Source organism: Anoplopoma fimbria, chromosome 16, assembly GCF_027596085.1.
Source record: "Anoplopoma fimbria isolate UVic2021 breed Golden Eagle Sablefish chromosome 16, Afim_UVic_2022, whole genome shotgun sequence".
Taxonomy (NCBI): Eukaryota; Metazoa; Chordata; class Actinopteri; order Perciformes; family Anoplopomatidae; genus Anoplopoma; species Anoplopoma fimbria.
In genome coordinates, this window is record NC_072464.1 from 4,744,617 (window position 1) to 4,766,150 (window position 21,534).

A 21,534-nucleotide genomic window follows, 5' to 3' on the forward strand; every position below is an offset into this window, starting at 1 on the left:
CGATCCAGTTGGGATGAGCAGGGAGGGACCACGAACTCCGATCTAGACGTACTAGAGCATCCCCCAGACAAGAGACCTGCTCCACGAAACCAGAGGCGCACGGCAGTAGTTCATTCAGCGGACGGCGGCTTTTGTATTCTCCCCTGATCGGAGACTTCAACGCTTTAATACATCCCTCAGAGAGAAAAACAAAAAAAAAGGATCGGTGTTAAAATCCCCCCTGCGTTATAGTCCAGCAATGCACGCCAAAAAATCCAGGGCAGCAGGGAGAAGGACAGTGATGGCTGGTGGTGGAATGGGTGAGATATTCCCCCTTTCAGACGGTGGTGACGGTGCTGCTGCTGCTGGTGCTGGTGGTGAGCTACAAACTGTGGGTGACAGCAGCAGAAAAATGAGGAGGACGAAACAATGAGGTCTGGTGGTCAAAATGAAGAAAATGATTAAATATGACGATGAACGAAATCAAAGGAGCTGGAATGGAAGTTCTCATACTAGAGGTTTTCCCCCCCCCAACAAGTGCTGCGGATGAAAAGCTGCAGATCCGACCGTGGTCCCCCGAAACGCCCGCAGATCGCGCAGGGATGGTTGCCTCAGCGCTGCTAGTGCTTCCAAAACCTGGATGGAAAGTAACTGCAAGGGACCGCGACTGGGAATATTTGGTAGAGCTGGGTTTTGCCCAGTCCCCGCCCCCCGCCGCCGCTGATTGGTCCCTCGGCGGGGGAAGTCAGTAGGAGCTCTAGCTGTCAGTCAACGGGGGCAACTGGTTCAGTACGGTGACTAGTGGTGAGCGAAACTGGATAATTACAGTTAAATCCTGCTATGTGTGGAAAGATGAATCAGACCTGAATGTGTCTAATTAGGACATAATAAAAGTGACACACGTGATATAGATAAATCCAATTAGTTGATTAATACATACGCTGGACATAAAGGTGAATTATTCTAGAGTTATAACAGATGATAGCAGAATAACAGACTTCATGTAAATAAATCGTGTTTTTTTTTTTTTTTTTATGCCTCTCAAATAACGAATATGTATATATTACCTGCTTATTGGCGTGGTACTAGTTTCTGTGGATAGTGCCATAAGGCTCGTATACACGGGGCTGGACTGAGCCACAGTGGCCTTCAAGGTTGTTGGTTTTTTAGAAAGACAAGAGCGCCCACTAGCGGAAAATCCGCTCCAGAAAGTCACAAACAATCGAATTATCTTACATCCTACATCTAAATGAAACTTTAAATAAAAAAAAAATTAAAAAAAACACACTGAACAGAGCGTGTTTATTTATAACAAATAAAACAGAATATTATAGTATTTAAAAACAGACACTGTTTCCTGACTTACAGGTTGTTTTGAAAGAGAAACTGTTCAAATGTTTTGGAACTTTTAAGAAGTACAGGTTTTGCTATTTATTTAAATATTGTTACTGGACTCTGTCACCGACCAACACTCATTATTCTGTTGTAATTATCCACATTGTGTGCTGTGTAATTGCTTCCTGGACTATTAAAAACATTATTTCAACAAACTTTTCAACTTTATTCAAAGCCTAATTGACACGGCTCCACATTCACACTTTCTGCAGACACTGAATGTTTTTTTGTCAATTGCCTCTAATTTAAAGAGTAAACACGCCGACACCGACACCTCCCAGCAGGCTGTAGATTACAGGACGTCGAGTGTGAAGTTTTGACACTTTTGAACGACTTAATTCGATCAGGGAGGGTGTTTTTTTGTTTTTTTTTCCTTTCTTAAAAGACGTCGCTGTGGATTGCGGCCGTTTGTTTAGCCGATAATCAGGCTGAACACCGGGGCAGATAATTGAGGAGTCCGGTCCCACTGCGGTGGAATAAACACAGAGGAGCCGAGGCTCTCTCTCCACAGACGGCCTGTTTATTCGATTAATTAGTTTCAAAAACGGGTTTAAGGGAAAAGACAACGACATGTGTGGAGCCGATTAGATTAACAGGACTGTTGATTGTTCTTACATTATTCAACTTTTTTTTTTTACATGCTGGAGAGCAAGAAAGAAATCCTAAAATATTTCTATAGTGACTTGGAATATGTGTTTCCACGAGGAAAATAAATGGTCATTTCTTGTCGCGTTAGGACGTAGAAATAGATTTTTTTTTTTTTGTTTGCTCCACATTTGTTCGTCAAAAAAAAAAAAAAGTGTCGAAAAAAGCCTTGAATGTTTTTTTTTTTTTATTATCTGTTTCTCACCGTAAAATGTTGCTAAAACATGCCTGTTTGTTAATCACCCAACTATAATCTTTGTAACTCACTATTTATTTTTATTTTCATGTAAAATTGTAATTGCAGTAAAGCGGAGGGCAAGCGCAAAGGAAGCTTTCAGTTCCTTTATTTTTTTAAATCTCTGCCTTCCTGCATCTAAAACAAGTCAGTCAACCCGTCGGACAATAATGCGGAACACACACACACACGCACACACACACACACACACACACACACACACACACACACACACACACACACACACACACACACACACACACTTAACTGAATCTTTGTGCTTGACACCTGTAATCAGGGAAAGCAGTTCGGATACTTAAACCATTGTTCTTCCAACAATGCTAAAAGATAAATTGGATTAAATGGAAATTCTTCCGAGGACACAGACAGGTCTGCTAATTTATTTAAAATCAACGCAAATCGTTTGAGAAGCATTATTGAAAATAAATGTAAAATAACCTGAGCTAAAATAGTGCTAAAAAAAAAAAAAAAATCAGCAAGTCAAATGAGCGATTCAACACTCTTCTTTGATCAAGCAAAGGTAAACGGCTCCATTTGATTCACACTGCTCGACTTATTTAGGCTCTAATTGGTCATCGGGACAGAGACAACCTACAGGCCGAGAGCCGTCTTTATTCAGCCGTGCACCGGCCCGGGAAGGTGGGGGAATCGGTGGTGGTCGCTCCTCTGATCTGGTTGACCTGAGTTTATTAATAATAATAATAATAATCCCTTCTTTCCCACCATGTCTTCACTTGTACCTGCTAATACAGACACTATTGGATTTACATCAAAGTGTTTAATAACGTAGTGAAATGTGTGTGTTTGCTGAGGTCATCGTCAGTGGTGTGAGTTGGTTATAATGGGCCCTGGGACACACACACACACACACACACACGTGAACACACACACACACACACACACACACACACACACACACACACACACACACACACACACACACACACACACACACACACACACACACACACACACACACACACACACACACACACACACACACACACACACACACACACACACACACACACACACACACACACACTTTTCCTTGTGTCGTCACATGCTCAGAAAGAGACTTGACATTGGACAATATCAACATGGATATTACCCAGAATGTATTATTGCATAAATGTATATGACTAAAAATATCAGAGAAAAGAAGAGATTATACTTTAAATGTAATCATTTTTTAGGTTTATATTTAATTTTGCTATCACTACTATTTAACCCCCTACACAAAACATGATTGGGCCCATATTTGATGGGTATTATTTTTTTTGGATTATAGGCATATTCATGGAAAGCCCATGCACTACTCAATACTTTGAGGGAGGGCCTGCTCTCCATCTTAAAACTCAGATAAAATGAGCTGGATGTTGTGATGTTCCGGCTCTTTCCTGTGTCCACGGGCCCACAGGGTGAGCGTTTACTCGTGGAAGTGCCTCCAGTGCAGTGAACGGGAGAACGAGGCCGTGCCCGCTGAGCTCATGGTCGGTTTGCATCGATTAAAGTCTTTGTATCACCAGACTTCACTTGCTGAAAAAAATAACAGCAGCTGCACAAGTCTCCAACTGGAGCTTTAATCTAATTGGACAGCGTTGAAACGGGGGTTTCGTTAACGTGACGATATGACATATTATTGTTCATGCACGGCTCACGGCTTAGAAAATGTGTGTGCTGTGAGCAATGACAACCCAAAACATCACCAGTAGACAGCGGAGCCTCCAATAGATTTATTGAACTGATCAGTCCCTCGACAATTGGGGGAAATTACATGACAAATTCTAAATCCCACAACATAACAAAAAGTCAATATACCCACCTGAGGTCAGCCTGCCTGTCACTCACAACCACAACCACACACACAAACACACACACTCACACTCATTCTCTCTCACTGCTGCTGACCTCAAACCTTATCTTACCTGAACTTGTCCATCCTATTCGAATCAAGACTTACCAAGTGTGGCGCCTTGCCAAGTTCATTTACTACAACAGAACTGGGACAGAACACGGACTGTATGGCCGGGTGTTTTCCCACAGTTCCCTGTTTTCCCAAAGAGTCTGATAAAACAAAACTCGAGTGTTTACCCCTACTGTGACTTTTTGTTAACTTGGGGAGGAGTGGGAGTCAGCACATCACAGCAAGGCTAATAAAATTACATCATACAGGAAATGTCCTCTCTCTCTCCTCCACCACCCCACAGGCCCCCTTATCGTAGACCAGACACATATCCTGTTGTAGGTTTCGTGGTTTAGTCATGGGCAGCTTGGGAGTCGAGGCCGAGTTCACCTGCGCTGCAGTGACTTCAAATCAAACACAAGCTTTACGTTTCCTCTCAGCTAGACATGCTGCTGTCCATTAGAAAAAAATATATATACATGGCAGACAGAGCTGAAGCAGAAATAAAAGTAGCTGTAGATTACAAGGTGAACAGAGCTTATGGGCAAAGGAAGCTAGATGAGGTGGAAGACACAAACCTGTCAGCTGGACGGGAAGTTAACTGTGCTTTCATAGGCTGCGCTGTGATTTGTCACCACTGCGTCAGCCACTTAAAGAACCTTTAAAAAAAATATATATAATAACAGGAAAACCACAGGCCAACTCCCAAGCTACACATGAGTTTTAACAGTAGACTGAACTACACAAAGTCACACATACTCGTCTACATCAGGGACTGGCGTTCTATTGTAGTCTGCTGGCTGTGAAGACATGAAAGAAGAGCGCGGGCGCACAGTTGCTAAATGTTACACCAGAGTTAAGACTTTCAGGGAAAGGGACATGTTAAAGCATTCTTGATCAAAAGTTTGAGTTCCCTAAAAATGAAAATAAAACCGAGGAGGAAAAAAAAGCACAAACAAGATTCATCTGTGCGGTGGGGGGTGAGGGAGGATGGAAGGAGCGGTCGGGTCCTTCAAGGGCTAGGAGCTGCCTCCTCTTCAAGGCCTTTCACAGGGAACAGCAAGTTCACACACCGGTTGCACCCCTTTTCCTCGGCCTTCCTTCAGCACTTCCAAAACGAAGCGAGCATTCCTCAGAGAAGCAGTGGGGTCGATTGATGGAGGAGGGAGAGCTGGGTGGGATGAAGGCAGGGCGGGACTTGGGGACGAAGGGGGAGCAGTCTCATTCGGTGGCCTTGAGGGAGAAGGACAGCTTGGGCCTGGACTTGCCCTTGCCGAGGATGATTTTCTGCTCCTCCTTCTGCTGCTTTTGACGGTCCTGCTCCAGCTTCATGCGCTCCTCGTGAATCTTTCTCTGCTCCTCTACAATACGCAACTGCTCCTCGGCCTGTCAAAAGATGCCGAAGAAACAGTAAGGTCAGAACATTTCTCAAGCCACAAACGCCCACCAACGGCTGGCATTGTCTTCATACCCCTGTAAGATCCAGCATCACAGTGTGTGCTTCTCTTTTGTGTGTGCAGCTGATTACAGCCCCAGCTTGTCCAAATCATGCCTGAATCAATTAAACACTGCTTTACAAATTACTCAGACTTAAACTTCTATAGCCAACAGGAAAGAAAAACCCACTGAACTGATAACCATCAGCTCAGAGGCACTCAATAGAAGTGGTTCTTGCCAAAGGACTATTAAGTCATCAGTCATGTTGTGGTGTGGTGAAAGCCTTGAGACAGAGATTTCGAATTAAAGACACATATGTGAATTTAAAAGCACATAAACCAGACTTAACGTGTGTTGGTTTTTCTTGACATGATCCCATCAGTGGATGAGATCACAACAACTTATCTTTCAACTAAAAACGATGTGTGGATATCAATATGATGCAAGAAGTTAAGTGAATCTAGTGAGAAAACAACCCCATTCTTGTGTTATCTTGTACAAAACATTAGTTTTTTTTAAGGTCTTTGGCAACATTTATGGCCTAAATCACTAGAAGGGGATAAATAGTGCTCGTCATTTTGTATGTGATCTAGGCAGCGTGCAAAAACAATTAAATTCAGGCTCATGAAAATTACTTAAATGAGATAAATGTATCACAGAAACAGGCAGGAAAGCAGCAGCTGTGCTGGTCACAGAGCAGGACGTACCAGCTTGGCCTGAGCGTCGGCAATCTTGCGGTTATTCTCCTCTAGGATTTTTTCCAGCTCCTCCCGCTTAGATTTTTCTTCTTCCTAGACGGGTGACACGGTTCCATGTTAGCGCACGAACAGGCTACAGCCACAAAGCACTTAATATACATACATACATACACACACACACACACACACTCTTCCCCTATAATTGTCACACACACACACACACACACACACACTTGCCACCGGCACACATACACACAAACACAAACACACAACTAACTCATTACACCACGGAAAAGTTTGTTTAGCCTCTCGCACATGACCACACTGTGTGGCATTCTTTGCAGTCATGCTGAATTGTTTTTTAAAAATACAAACGGGGCAAAAAGAATAAAGAAAGCATAAGGAAACTGTGGGGGGAAAAAAATTGACCCAGTAATTTCCCCCCCTCCCTTTACTGCTCTTAATACCCTTCTAGAAAAATGTAAAGCTAAGCCACTTCTAGGGCACTCACTGAATTAATGTGAAGACATTAAAATTTAAACACAAGTATTCAAAAAGGGGAAAACCCACTCATCACACTCATAAATAGAGGACAGATATAGATGACAGACAATTCAATCTAGAAGAAAATACAATTGCTGATTTTTTTAACATCATCATAAGCAAGAGAAAAAAAGGATACAAATAAAGGAGGGAATAGTTTTGGCTCACCAATGCATGTATACCTACGCATTTTCCTTGCCTGTGTACCTACACAACTGGTGAAAGCATTCGGCATTAAACGGTTGAATATTTACTGTCTCGTCCGGACTGTGTGGCCCCTGCAGAGACAGAGAAGCGCTCCTGGGGTGGGTGGGTAGGTATGGGGGGGTTTCTGCCATACCGCGCCTGTAGCATTCCTCTTTATAAGTCTGATCTCTGTAATGCTTAGCCTGCAGCCACAGCTCACATTCATTTTTATGGTTTTTTTTTTTTTTTTTTTTTTTTGTTTCCTTTCTTTACAGGGACTCAGTCCCTGCTGAGACGATAGCAGGGTGAAGGCGAATACAGTACAAAGTGGCATCTGTGTGTGTTCGAGTAGGACCGGACCACGGAACACTTACAGTACAGGTGACAAGTCACAGCTGAGCTGAAAGGCTGCAGGCCAGCTCAGGTCAAGTGATAGTTAAGAAGTTGGAGAGTTGTTTTTTCCCCCAAAAAACAACAAAAAAAAAAAAACAACACAAAAATATATTTACTAATAACAATATCAAACTTAGCAGCAACCCTATGGGAGAAGCAAGTCATGAGTACAGAACACAGTACATTTGTTTATCTACGGAGAAAAAGGCTCTTTAACTATATAAAATTATTATTATTATTATTATTATTAGAAGAAAAAATGATCTATATATATATATAAATAAATATAAAGAGATAAAAAGGTGAGACCAGAGTTGGTTAACCTTGTCAAACTGGAAACAGGAAATGTAGTGGTCCGGCATTATGTATCCAAATAATGTAACAAAACAAGGATTGTTAAAGAGAAGGTAAAGGGGGCGGTAAAGGAAACCTGTACAGGACAAACTGTCTGTGAATTAAAAATAGGTGATTAACATTTCTTAACATCAAATTAAAATGTGATGTTGTCAGAGACAGGAAATCTCCACTCATATGTCTAAACCTCATATAAGAGTTATGAGATTGTAGCTTCTTCAGCTGAATACTTTAAGGCTGAGCTTTTGGTTAGAGAAGGGCCTCGCTAGCTCTACCGGTTCCTTTGATTAACCGCGTCTCAGTAGGAGATTTAGAAAGAGAGGAGTAGTGTGTACAGACAGAGCATATGGCAGGAGAGGGGGGACCCAATAAGTCCACAATGGTAAAGGGGGCATGCTCGGACTACATTTCTCACCCTATTAGTACCAAGCCACTGGCTGGTCTCTGTGCAAGACAGGGTCACTAGGCTTTAGCTGCCCCTCTCTTTCACAATACATTATTACTGTAGCATAAACAAACCCCTTTTCAGAATAAAGCCTGGGGGGGGGGGCGTCTACCTTTACTCTCAAAAACACCAAAGGAGAGAAAGAACCAAAGGGTCTTGTACTAACTTTAAAGAATCCTGGGAATCGAACTTTGAAAACTGCATATTAAAGACCGTCACATGGTTGAGCGTCTTATTAGAACTTAAACTAAAGATGGGCCAGCTATGTACATGAACAAATTCTAATTTTTCACAAAATAAATAGCCATATATAAGCTAGTTCTCAATTTGAGCCACTTGAAAAATGGGCCATTGATGTACGGAGACGGTGACTGTAAAACAGAAGTGTCAAAAAAAAAGCTGTTTATTACATATTATTAACAAAGATGCTTGCAAATATGAAAAGTAAAGATCAAGCCGAACCAGGGAAAGAAATAATGAAAAAGTATGACGTCAACCAATTCTTGTAACTCTGCCATGGCAAAACTCTCACTGGCAAGTTAGGAAATCCCCTTGAGACGCCAAAACGTGTGGTGGCGATATTCACATTCCACCTTTAAGTGTGTGACAGGCCATGGTCATCCTTAAAGAATAAAATGCTCCTTGAGTTCAAGAATGAGACCTGCTGTGAAAAAAATGACCCCAGTGCAAAATCTGTTAAGAGGCTGCATGGAAATGAAGGATGTATTGTAGAGCCATCATTTCAGAATTAGGAGATGTGGCTGTGCACATGTTTTACAAAGTTCCATTCTTTTTGATGAAATTGTAGCATTGTTCCCCAGTGAGTAACATCCACTACAGTTTATGCACAGGGTTTCTCATTTCACATATTTCAAATAGTAAGAAATGACCATAAAAATAGTTACGCTGACACTTAATTGAATTCATGGTAATGCTTTGTTACCATTGAGTACTTAATTTCCCTGCAGGACGGCCCATTCTAGGCTCTGCATACACCCTCCCTGCAGTGAAACTTGTACCATGGCCAGATTACTTTAAGAAAGGAAATTGGGAGGGGTGGGATGCGCCTCCACCTCCATTGTCGCCACATGTCCCTTAGAGAGGCACCAGTCAGAGCAGGTAACCAGGAGGGAGATGGGGACAGGGGTTAAGGAGGTATGTAGGACATGGAGGGTTGCGTTCCAAACGACCGAGCGTTACCTCTCTGGCCTTCTGCGCTGCCAACTCTGCCTGCCGTTGTCTCTCCAGCTCCTCCAGCAGCTGCCGCTCCATGATGCGCTTTGCCTCCTCGACGCGCCGCAGCACCTCCCGCTCGATCTCGTCCTTCCGCTTCTCCAGCTCCTCCTCCACCCGCTTGGCCACCAGCTCCTCCACTCGCCGTGCCGTCTCCTCCTCGATCAGCTTCTCCTCAATCTCCTGCTGCCGGCTGGAGGGCGGAGGAAAGAAACAGATGGGAGGAGAAATGAGAGCCGACCTAAAGAGGGACGGTTTATAGGAAATCGGTATGAAAAGGATTTATCATAAAGCTGATCAAAGACACATACTTCACGTCACTAAACATGGAAGTGAGTAAAAACACCAATACAGAATGTTTAAGGTTGCTTTTAAAGAAAATAAAAAAAATTAAATAAAATCACACAATAACACTTATCTGCAGCATTATTTCCACCTGATGTGACTCTATCAGTGACCTCTGTCACAGTCACACACGGTGTCACTGCAATTAACAGTTTTGGTTTGAAGTGAGTCTAGTGTAGTTTCCCCACAGACTTGGTATAGCACACAGTAGGGCCAACCACAGGGCCATTACACTGCAGCTCACTGTGGTCATTGCCCATTGAATGCGAGAGCTCCCGGTTAAGTCGAGGAGTAGCCCAGGGCCTTTTGAGTGTTTGTGATAGTCAAAGTGAGCCTGCACTTGAGCTCCTGACTGGGGTTTTTTGGAGGGTCAGGAAAGAGAAAATGTCAAGCAATACATACAAAATGCACAGAGCCTTGAGCACTTTGGGCAATGCATAGGTGCTTCCTGTTCAAGCTAATCCAACCTGGGAGCGACTCAAAAAGATTGACAACCGCAGCACTATATGAAGGTGTCAGTGGTTCTGTGGCTCCTCTGTAACATCGTTTTCTATTAAGGTTCATTTCACTCCTGCATTTCTTTTTTCTTCTCCGTCTTACAGTTAAGAGCACAAGTGTTTCTGGTGCCCTCTGCAGTGCTTTCAAGGACATAGTGAAGTCTCTTCCTGTGTTTTCAGCTAAAAAAAAAAAATAGTGGGTGATCTGGAATTCATGTTCCATCACGCTCTATGTACAGCATTAGATGAAATGGACAGGTGCTTATTGCAGAATGGGAAAAGCTTTAACTTCTAACATTTCATCATAAGTACACAACACCTTTTACGTTTCATCCTTTATACATGTTGTATGTAAAACCACCAATGTTATGTTCGCATCCCAGGTTGACTACATACAGCACAGCAAAGTCCAGGTATTCAAACTGTGTGGAAATTGGATTTACAATTCCACCCAATCCCCTGTGGGAAAGAATGAGCCTGTCGGTACAGTACAGTAGCCGACTGATAGTTCAAGGTTCAAGGATCATTTAACACAGGGTGCACAAAATGCAGCTTTAGTGCATTTGCTACACAAGAAAACCATGACAAAACAAAAACAGAAGGGGATTTATGTAGTGCATTTTTGGAATTTGCAGCAGGGGGAGTGTGAACAGCACCAACAAAACAATTGTCTGGGCAGATAATATGACATTTAAAAACAGACACATTGTCCATCAACTGTGACTTTGTTTGAGCCGAAAAGCAGCATTGATGAGTCCTGCTCTCTGTCCTGCAGTACGGCCATCAAGTGCAGCTTGATCCGGCATGAACGATGGGCTCCATCTCTTAAAAGATGTGGCTCGACAGTCACCGACCTCCTGTTGCTCGGTTAGCCTTTGGTCTTTTTTCATCCATCATCCACCATTTTCATGCAACCTGACATCAAACAGGACTAGGCTGGGTAGTGGAGTAGCCTTAGTTGGGTTAGCCTAGCTTCCGTCTCGGCTCTCCTCCCTCTCCTCCTGGGGCGGTCAACTCCCCTTTCAATTGGTTTATGCAGATGGGAGTCACCTATCCTGTTTACCTACTATTCTTTTTTCCCCCTCCACTCTCAACAGCAAGCTATTAAGAACTGGGAGATGTATTGTCACATTGCTTGTGGTACCACTGTAAACATGCAACCTTCCCTGCTTGGATCTGATTTCATTCTGTCAGCCAATGGGAAACCAGAGACTCTACCCAACTCAGGCCCACCTCCTCCCTTATCTTCTAAGTCTGTGTTGTCATAATTAAGCAGTAAAAAAGAGCCACTCCGACGACCACCCGTGGGGCAGCAGCTGAGATCTCAGGTGACTGTGTGCCTCTGGCTACCACACACACACCTTCACAATAGCAGCTTCCCTGTCCAAATGATAGAAACTGCCAGCGGACATGGTCATCATGTGTGGCAACCATTGCTGTGTTTTAAAGCCAATGTGGATGCCCAGTCAGTGCTGATCGTAAATGTAGTCCATTGAAGAAATAAAGTGGGTGCTCTATTGACCAAGAAAGCTGATCACTTCTCCTGCGAAACTGTGCTGGCTGTGCCTATACCTACCAGAATGCATTGTGCATGTCTGATAATTAAATCAATGAAGGACACAACCTCACACATTCCTGACGAACGCTTCTCGTTTGCACTAAACTAACCGGAGCGGAACTAAATAAAACTAATCAAACACAACTTGTCTTTCCACTGTTCCAACAATCAGCAACTCTGGTTTGGTCTAAATAAATCCTTAATTCACACAGTGTGAAAATATTTGCTGGATCCAACAAAAACAGCTGGAACAGCTGACTGACAAATGTACCTACTGTAAGCTAGGGCTGAGCTTTATATTGTTTAAGCATGGACTTTGCAGTGTGCGTCTGCTGGAGTGCAACTCTGCTGGTCAGACATTGCCACTCTGTGTGGGAGGATCCTCTTTGACCCTCGCCAGGCACATTTCCACTGTGGCTGTATCTGCGACAGGCTTCAGCAATGCATTGTGGGTATGACTTTGTTTGCTGTGTAATCACAATTAATATCGATACAATCAATGTTTTTAGGATTTATTGTTTACAAGAGCACAACATTGTTTATCTAGTCTCTTAGTTTCACTCTCAACGAGCACCTTGGAGGGTAGGGGTGTTAAATTGGATATTTAATCAGACAAGCACCTACAACACCTTCAGGGTTCAGTTAAAAGGTAGGAAATTGTTTTTCTGAGGATGTGCATGACAAATGTTTGGTTTGTTCAACAAATTAATTACCCAATTCCTAAACTATCAAAGTGCGTATAGTGAATGTAGTATGTCTTAATATATAATCTATAACCAGTTATAGAGCCACTGGATGACAAACTAAATAGCACTACCTCCCTTCATGCAATAAATGAAGGGTCAGTGACCCATCTTGGAATCTGCTGCACTGGCAATACATTCAGTGACAGTCTACGGCAACAAGAGAAGGACACACAAAAAGCAGGGATGATAACTGTGTTGTTCTTGTGTATTTAACAACAAAGTAATAACGCCCTCTCCCTTGTCCAATCTGAAGTTAAAAAAAAATCATAGTCTAAGTTTAATACAAATATAATTCCAGCTATTTCAATACGAATGGCCTCATAATTAAACTAAAACTTAAGTTAATTAATCTAAAGGTCCAGCTGTGACAGGGAGACTCACCTCCCCTGCACAGCCAGGGACCTGTAGAGCCCTGCTGACATTAGCATGCTTTGGCGGCTAGCCTGCTAGTGTAAAGAGCTAACGCTATCTACACAGCTGAACGCAGCTAGCCTAGCCGTTAGCTTAGCCTATATTGCGGTTTAATACAGTCAACGCTATATAACATTGTAACACTAACTTCCAGGTCTGTTGATATAATATACTTACATTTTCCTTTGTCTTTCCATTTCTGCCCTCCTTTCCTCCTCCTCTTTCCTCTGTTTCTCGTCCAGTGCGTTTCTCTTGCTCAGAGTCCTGCCGAAGATGTCGATGCGCTCAGGCGGCGAGGCTGGTCTTTCTCTGCGGGACGAGGCTGTGGTGGACCGGGAACGAGAACGAGATTCTCGGCGACGGTTCCTTTTCGATTCTCGGGACTTGGACCGCTTCTTGGACCTCTCCCTGTCTTTGGACCGCGACCGAGACCGGCTCCGTTTCTTGCTGTGCTTGCTGCTTTTGGAGTGTTTAGACCGGGACGAGCTGCGGCTCCGAGATCGGCCCATGTTGCCCTCCTCCACTAGCGTTAGTACCGCGTTTACCCCAAATTACTGTGTCTTATGTCTGATACGTGGGCAATATCTGAAATTCAGTTTCACCCGCAAGTCTTTAAACTTATTATTGACAATAACCGACCAAGAGGAATTTCTTCAACGATTCTGTTTTGCAGAAATGATCATTCAAAACGGGTTGTTATTTTGCCCTGCTAACTCTCTAAAAAGAAAGATGGCGGTTTGTCGAGTTAGTAGTTTCCCAGAGTGCACCGCGGGTTTCGGTATTTCCCGGAGGTCTTCGGGATTGCCCAGTCAAATCAACGCACACAGTCCTCAAACGTGGCTTTTCCAAGAGAAATCCATTTGGAAGATATTCATTGTATAATGTATTAGGAAATATTTGTATTTGTATTTGGAAGTATTTGTCCGCGATACAACGTGCAAATACTCGTATGACTTGAATAGTTTATTTAAATGCCATGTGTGGTAGGCCTAATATTTTTACTGTTGCATCCCCTTCATAAGTATACTGCTGGCATGGTTGCAAGTCATTTTTTTTATATTAGGCCAAAAACAATGTTACACTCTATTCTAGCTGTACGGAATATATTTATTATATTATTTATTATATTAATAATACACTGTGCATTCAAATTACAAATTTGTGGACTTGAGAAATAATATGTGTGAACAAATTTACAAGATAACAGCAAACAATATCGTTTATTAGATTTCAAAGATAATAAAACAACAGGGTCAGGCCATGTATAATGTATTCTAAATAAGCCGCTTGGCTTTAATGCAATTTCTTTATGATTTTGGACAGATATATTTTCAGATTTAAACTGTTTGTAGAAGTATTTGCCTTCATTTTATTAGTTACTTGTGCAAAACTACCAAAATGAAGAGATAAACATTTATAGGAACAACTTATATCCGATTATAAAAAAACACGTGACAGAGAAAAAAATGCTGAGTCTCTAAAGTGTTGAGTACATTAGCGTGTAAACTGTAATGGTTGATTCAATGTGTTGCTCTGCTGCCTTTTTTGATTGCAAGAATGCCAGAACTACACTGAATCCTTTTTTTGTCCCTATTTGACCTATATTTAACTTTGCCTGTGTCCATTTTTAAATACTGTTTTCATGCACTATCAGGGGCTAAAATGATGCTTTTATCAGAGCTATGTAAATTTAGCAACAAGAACATCAGACAAAACGAGGGAGAGAAAAAGCACAACTTGACAATGACACAGTCCTGCACTAAAAGATTGCCATTCCACTCTAGCAAAATGAGGCCATTGTGATAACTCTCCCTGGAGTGCTGCGCTCGAAATAAACTGCCATTACTATATTTAAAAACACATAACTCAAAAGCCCAGTGAATCAGCCTTAAAAAAAGGTCACACCACTCGAGCTGAGAATGAAAGTGCTCCTACTTCAGAAGGATTTTTCTGTCATCTAGTTTTTTTCTAATTACCTGCAGCTTTCAGCATCTTCGGATCTAATTTTAGTAGAAAGAAATAATTTGTTCACATGGAGTCACGCTGTGTGCAGCTTCGATTGTAGATCAAGAAAACTTATAGTTCTTGTGAATTGATAGCAGTTGTCAGATGTGTCATTTTCATACCCACACAGATAAAAAGTGCCTTTGTGTTGAGTAACTGCGCATTCATACATGAACCTGTATTGTCAGATTGAGTGTGAGCACCACAGCCACAGAAATACAAATTTCCTCAGAATTATAGCAAAGAGAGAAATGATGTGATTTTAGTGCCATAAATTGAGGGCAAGTCCTGGTTCATCAATCCAGGAACAGCTCGTAGCCAAAGAATCAATTTTCTTTAACGTGCAGTTGTGATTTATTTTAATGATCCACAAATTCTGTTCCCACAGATGAGAGGAATCAGCATTAAAGAGCCAGAGATGTCTTGTTTTTCACTCGTGTAACGGGAAGGGAGAGGTGCTTAAAGCTCCTTTTGATGAATAATAGAAAATGTTTCATGGAGGTGGAGAGGAAAAGAGTTCCAGTGCGGCTCCAGTGGGGAAAAAAAGATGCCGAATTGGAGAAGTAGTGTAAATGAAAGAATTTGCAGAGTTTTTTCTGCTTTGCTCCTGGGTGGTTTGGGATGAATGTCGAAGGAGAGACATTAACGTGAGCGGGGAAGATGGAGCTGTTAGAGAGGGTTTCAAAGAGCCAAAAGAGCAGATTTCGTATTTCTCTAATCCGTATATTAAAGGATGCCATGCAGAGGTAATCTCTGGAGAAACAATTTGGATATGTCACAAATAATCCCGTAAATCAAGGCTGAGAGGTGCATGTGTTACAGGAGCACCATCCGTTCCTTTGATGGGAGACGTTTTAGCCCAAATGATTATTCACTTATTCACATAATGTCTCACTTATTGGCAGTATAATCAGAGTCAGTTTAGCCACCTAATAAAATGTATAAATAAATCCACCTGCTCTAAGTATTAATTAATAGTCTCTGCTCCTTCACTATTGCTGTTACTTTTTCATAAAAATTAAGTCTGAATAGAAGGTAACTACCACCTTTGATGTCTTTTAAGGCAAAGCCAAGAACTCAGGAGGAAGAGCTCCAGGCTTGCTAGCAAATGACCAAGCTGCATATTTGACACATTGTTGTGAGAATGTGTTGGGCTGAAGAAGTTTGTGGTGGTATATATTCTTTAAAATGTTCACCATATTCACTCGGGATGTTTTCCACTTAATATGAATTCAGTCACATTGAAAGACTGACATTCACAGTAACTTTTGTTGTCATGATTATGCTTTCAGCCTGGCTCACTACTTTTCTTTGTTTTACATTAACAAAGAGAACAGCAACAGCCAAACAACCGATGTATTTCTTTTTTTAATTTCCCTAAACAGCTGGAAATCGGGCAAACAATACCTAAACAGGTAGAAATATTGCATTATTTGGTTATCAACTGAGTATTTAGGTGCAGTAGGATGGTCTATGTGGAGAACATGTCACTGATTAATGCAATCTTCAGCACTCACAGTTTGTGAATAGTCTTCATAGTGCTTGTGTCCTAAGTGCAAATCAGTGAGATGTACATGAAACAGAAGCTCTGTCTGAACTACATGATGTATTCTAGGTATTAAGACAATCACTAATTTCACTACGAACCAGGAAATGGGATTACACCACTTCCTGTTTAAAGTGCATCTACTACTGCATTGGTTACAAATAAGTCGTACGGGGACCAATGTGTATCTTTTGGGCATCTTGCTATCTTCATCTTCAGCGTCTTTTTCTTCTTGAAAACCAGTTGTAGTTTGGAGACCATGTGGACCCTCGCAGATGTGGGAAGATGATGGGATTAACCTCACGCGGACCAAAGTGGACCACTTGCAGACACGTGGACGCAGAAAGTATGAATTGGCCTCTACTTTTGAGATGACCTTCTACTGATCCCATTGACATTCATTAATTGAGATAATCTCACCAGTCTCACCATCATATTTAATTGCACACGGACACTCAAAAGGCATTCATTAGTCAGGAAAATATTGCAGTTTCCCCAATGTCAAATTCCTTTCTGCATAGCCATTTTTGATAGCACTCTTTAACTTGTAAATGTAATGGTTTCTTATAATTATAAATGTAGGTTTGAATTATTTGATGAATCAAAGATTATCCTTAGAACTCAGATCTACTCTAAAACCTGAAGAATTCGAACCCAGCTCTCTCGACTCTAGTTAATCAAAAAGTCCATCCCTTTCACATTGTGTGATCAAAGTTGGCCCTCTTCTTTCAGAAGCACTTTTCAGGTCCCCTGACCCTGCCCCGTGGTAGCTCTTCAGGGGGAAAAACACTTAACAAACACAGGATCTCTTTTAAAAAGCCCCGCCACATTGTCACATTGTCATGTTGATGGCCCAGGGGTCCTGGCATAAAGAGCTATTGAGGAAGGAGACCCCCCTCCCCCGCCTGCCTCCACTGGCCTGAGAACAGTTCTTTAACCTCGAGCTGGGTATTGGAGATGTGAGGAGCAGACGGAAGCAGATGGGGGAGGATGGTGGAGATTTTAGGAGAGCAAAATGATTGAGTAAGTGGAGGACAGGAGATAGTTTAGGAGGTCAGTGGAGTTGACCAGTGTACCTGACAAGTGATAACTAGAAAACACACTCTCTTGCACCAATAGTTAGAGCTCTTATTGAGTCACCTTCAGTTTGGGATGGGCAGTATGACTTGGATTTTTACATTGCAGACTGATAACAGAAATCACTGCATAGACCATTTTGTCATTAGTTCAATTAACTTTCAGTTAAATGCCCTTCACGTCTCTGGGATAATCATCACTTACTGCCTGAAGTTCATTGTTAACAAACTTAACAATAGTTGAAGAGGCAGACCTTCTTAAATGGTGAAAGTCAAGAGAAAGTCAAGAAAGAAAGTCAAAATTCCATGTATGCGTATTGACTCTGGTTACTCACGCACACTGGTACACAGAAACAGACAAATAAACAAAAGATAAAAAAGGATAAACATTAACTATTTTGTACACAAAATATTAAATGCAAGAGTATAACATAAAAACACAAAAATTTGCAATACAAGTTCGAGTCCATTTACCCTCATCCCTGATCCAGGGGTACGACATTGTCATCACACGAGAAGACTGAGCTTTCTGAAGCGAGATGAAGAGTGTGAACTTAGTGAAGAGCAACAAAAATGACATGTATCACTTTTTGACTGCAGCTGCTTGTTGGTGGTGTCACATTGCCGTCAGGGTTTGTGTTCGAGTCTGCATGGGTCTACTGTTAGTTTGGATGAGGTCCAATGATCCTCAGTTGACTCTCCTCAGGTCTTTGTTGAAGCAGGTCACTTATTGTGAAAACAAATTCATGCATGTTGGGTTTTTACAGGTTTTTACAGGTTTTGGAAGAGGTGCCAAACTTGATCCAAAACAGGTGCATCAGTACCTTGTTAAACGCTGCACTCAAGGACAGCCATCCCGACGATTCACTCAATTCGAATTCACTGACGCTGAAAAGAACATCCCATTCACTTCGACCACCATATGCCAAATGTCTTACTCCTGATGATTTGTTTGTGTCAAGGCTGGTGAAGAGCTCAAGTCTACCTGGCATGTGACAGTCATGACCGCCTTCCCCTGGAGAGATGTAATTAAGTGTTAGATGAGCTTCAGAGGTGACCTCTGTGACAAAAGACTCTGAGGGAACTTTGCTGTCACCACCAGGTATATTTGGCAAGCAGTGGCCAGCACCAAGGATCATCTTTCTCGGGAGGCTGGACGAAAAGAGAGAGAGGAGGACAGGTGATTCTGAAGGGCCAAACGGAGAGGGCAAGGGTCAGGCTTGAAGTATTGTCTGACGAGGGGAAGCTGATCTGGTTAAGCTCTTGTCTCTATCTTCATCTCAGACGAGTGGTCCGCTTCTCTTCTTGTCTTGGCACAGCACCCCGGAGCTCCCTCCCTTTCAGAACTTAAATGAGCAACGTTTAGGTATCAGAACAATTATCAGCTGAAATGAAAAACTTTGAACACAGAAGGGTCTATCTGTGTTTGCTCAACAGAAAAGATGAAATGGAAAAGGATTGACGGGAACATGATCTGGACTGTGTGCTGGTGCACCACGCTCACTGTGCATGATGGAGTTTTAGGTCATGACATGGGGGGTGGGAACAAAGAATTTGACTCAACAGACTCCAGAGCCCTCCTTGAGTGTGTCTCTGCCGTATCCTTTGGTCCGAGGGGAATGAGATTTACTCCTGCCACTCTTTCATCTCACACCTCTCTTTCTTCTCGTGCCTGCTTTTCTCCCACCAGCCTGCGCAGAGAAAGCATGGAAGCGTGTGTGTGTGATTCACAGCATGGGAAAAAAAGAGCACTCCTGAGAAACTGCAAACAGGAAGATAGACACATCCATCACAAGCACGCACCCCCCCCTCCTCCAGCAACCAAACACAAATACATACACACAATTCACCCTCCTTTGCTTGCCAATGCTCCCCGCTGTAACAATGGCTGTTTCCTGAAGACTGGGGTCACTATGACGTTGCCAGCGGCGAGCAGCCTATGTGTGAAAGCTCAGGAACCAGCGAATAGGAAGGAGCCATGGTCTTACTCAACTTCCAAGCGTCACTTAAAGGTTTTTTCTTGAGAAGCCCGCGCAACTTTTTGATGTTTTTACATTCATAGATTTCCTCACTCTGCGTTCATTATCTTAGCATTCCACAAACCTTCCGTAAGGGAAGGTGCTGCTCACTGGTTTGCTGCTTCTGAATAAAGAATGACAAATACAAATCAGTGATTATTTATCTTATTGGCTGCTGTCAAAGAATCATTCAATCTGGACTGGTGGGGAGTACATTCACTCTCAGTTATAAGATGGATACGTATACAAACTTGGATGAAAGCTAGAAAACACTGAAGGCTTCAGACTCAGTCTTTCGAGCAACTGCAAGTAAATCAGAGCCAACAAGGTGTTGTGATCCTCAGGCCTTGTCAGGTTTGTGCCTTTCTTTGTCAGGCTGGCTCTCATCTACATCAACTTTAAGAGAAAAGAAGCTGCTCTGTCATTCTCACAAAGCCCTGACAGCCGTGATGGTTAGCATGAAAAGATGAGTTTGCCACCTGGCACCGATCCACCCACAGCCCATTCCCCCCCAGTCTTCAAGACTGGCTTCTGAAGAGGTTGCATAGGTTCAAGGCAGATGTGTTGATATGTCATCTCTCCGCACTGTGGAAAAGGTGTTATCTGGAGCATGAACGCTAGAGGGTCTATGGCAACATCCACACACTTTTAAGAACCCCTAAGACGGACAAGTCTGAAAATGCTGTTCAAGCCATGTTGGTCTGAAAACTCACAGGTTGCATTTAAGTCTGTACAGAAAGAAACAGCGACTTTGAAAACAATGATGCTGACACCCACGCCGCTTCCTTTTCCAGAACAAAACCAACGACATCAGCCTTGACTACTAGTGGTTGATTTCAACACTGGTAATGAATTTGAAGAGTTTCTGAGCCTGTTGTCTATGCTTGCAACTGTTACGCAGCTAAATTCTGCATTCTATAATGGGGCCAAGCTATGAATCAAACTCTTTGGGACAAGTACCGTATCCAGTGTACGTGAATGGTCAAGTGATGTGTGTTTTCACGAAGTAGTATGGACAGAGATTATTTTTGTTGCTGCTTTAAACCAAAAACATGGTAGTGTGGATGTAGCCTATGTCCGTATGCCAAGACAGAAAAAAACACATCCCCACGTTCCCTTTAGTGAGCACAGGCAAGGGCCTTACTTCAACTGGGGAAAGGGGACACATGTCACTGTCAAGCTGCCAAAATCCACATGAATTGTTGACGAATTCAAGTTACTGTGTGCTATGTACCAATAGGCTTAATGTGGTTCCGAGTGGTTCCGAGTGTGATTTGTGGAGTTTTTGTCTTACATTTTCGCACTCTAGACTGACTAGATACAGACAGTTTTATTATGGTCCTATTTTGTTGGTGGCACGGATGTATAAAGAGAACTGGATACAGCATTGGAGCGACCCATTCAATTCTAAAGTGCTAAACTGGGAAGTTGATTTTCTAGAAATAAAGAGTTTGTAGGACAGAACAGAAATGTATTCACTGAGACTCAGAACGGTAACGCATCCTTATAATTTAGCCTTTGGGCTTCTCAATGTGTATAGTGCTGTGAATGCAAACTGTTTTCACACATAAGCAGTATTTTACAGATTTAGCTGACCTAGTGTCGATGTGGTTTCAGTCACAGCTTTGCAGCTTCCAGGGTGACAATAAAAAAGTGTGTGTGTGTGTGTGTGTGTGTGTGTGTGTTGTGGAGATGGAGGAAAGTGATTGAGGGTGTGATACAGAGCCAGGGCTGAGTTTCTTTGTGGCTGTTTGGCTGATCGTGTTAGCTTTTATTAGTGACCTCCTGATCGAAGGCATGAAGGAGGAGGTTAGGCTCATTTCACAGTCTGTTTGTCAGGCTTCTTTGTTGAAGAGGCTTCTG

At 42.4% G+C, this 21,534-nt stretch overlaps 1 protein-coding gene across 2 annotated transcripts; it reads right to left on the reverse strand.

Annotated features, from left to right (window-relative positions):
• Positions 1–3,996: 3,996 nt before the first annotated feature.
• Positions 3,997–13,794, reverse strand: arglu1a (arginine and glutamate rich 1a). Of its 2 annotated transcripts, none has more exons than XM_054615752.1 (4): positions 13,205–13,794; positions 9,438–9,663; positions 6,326–6,409; positions 3,997–5,567 (listed from the first exon to the last, which is right to left on the reverse strand). In XM_054615752.1, exons 1-4 carry the CDS (start codon positions 13,534–13,536, stop codon positions 5,403–5,405), a joined length of 807 nt encoding a protein of 268 aa, XP_054471727.1. In that variant the 5' UTR covers positions 13,537–13,794; the 3' UTR covers positions 3,997–5,402. The 2 variants fall into 2 exon arrangements, with proteins under 2 accessions (XP_054471727.1, XP_054471726.1); XM_054615751.1 differs by having other exon boundaries at positions 9,438–9,711.
• Positions 13,795–21,534: the final 7,740 nt, after the last annotated feature.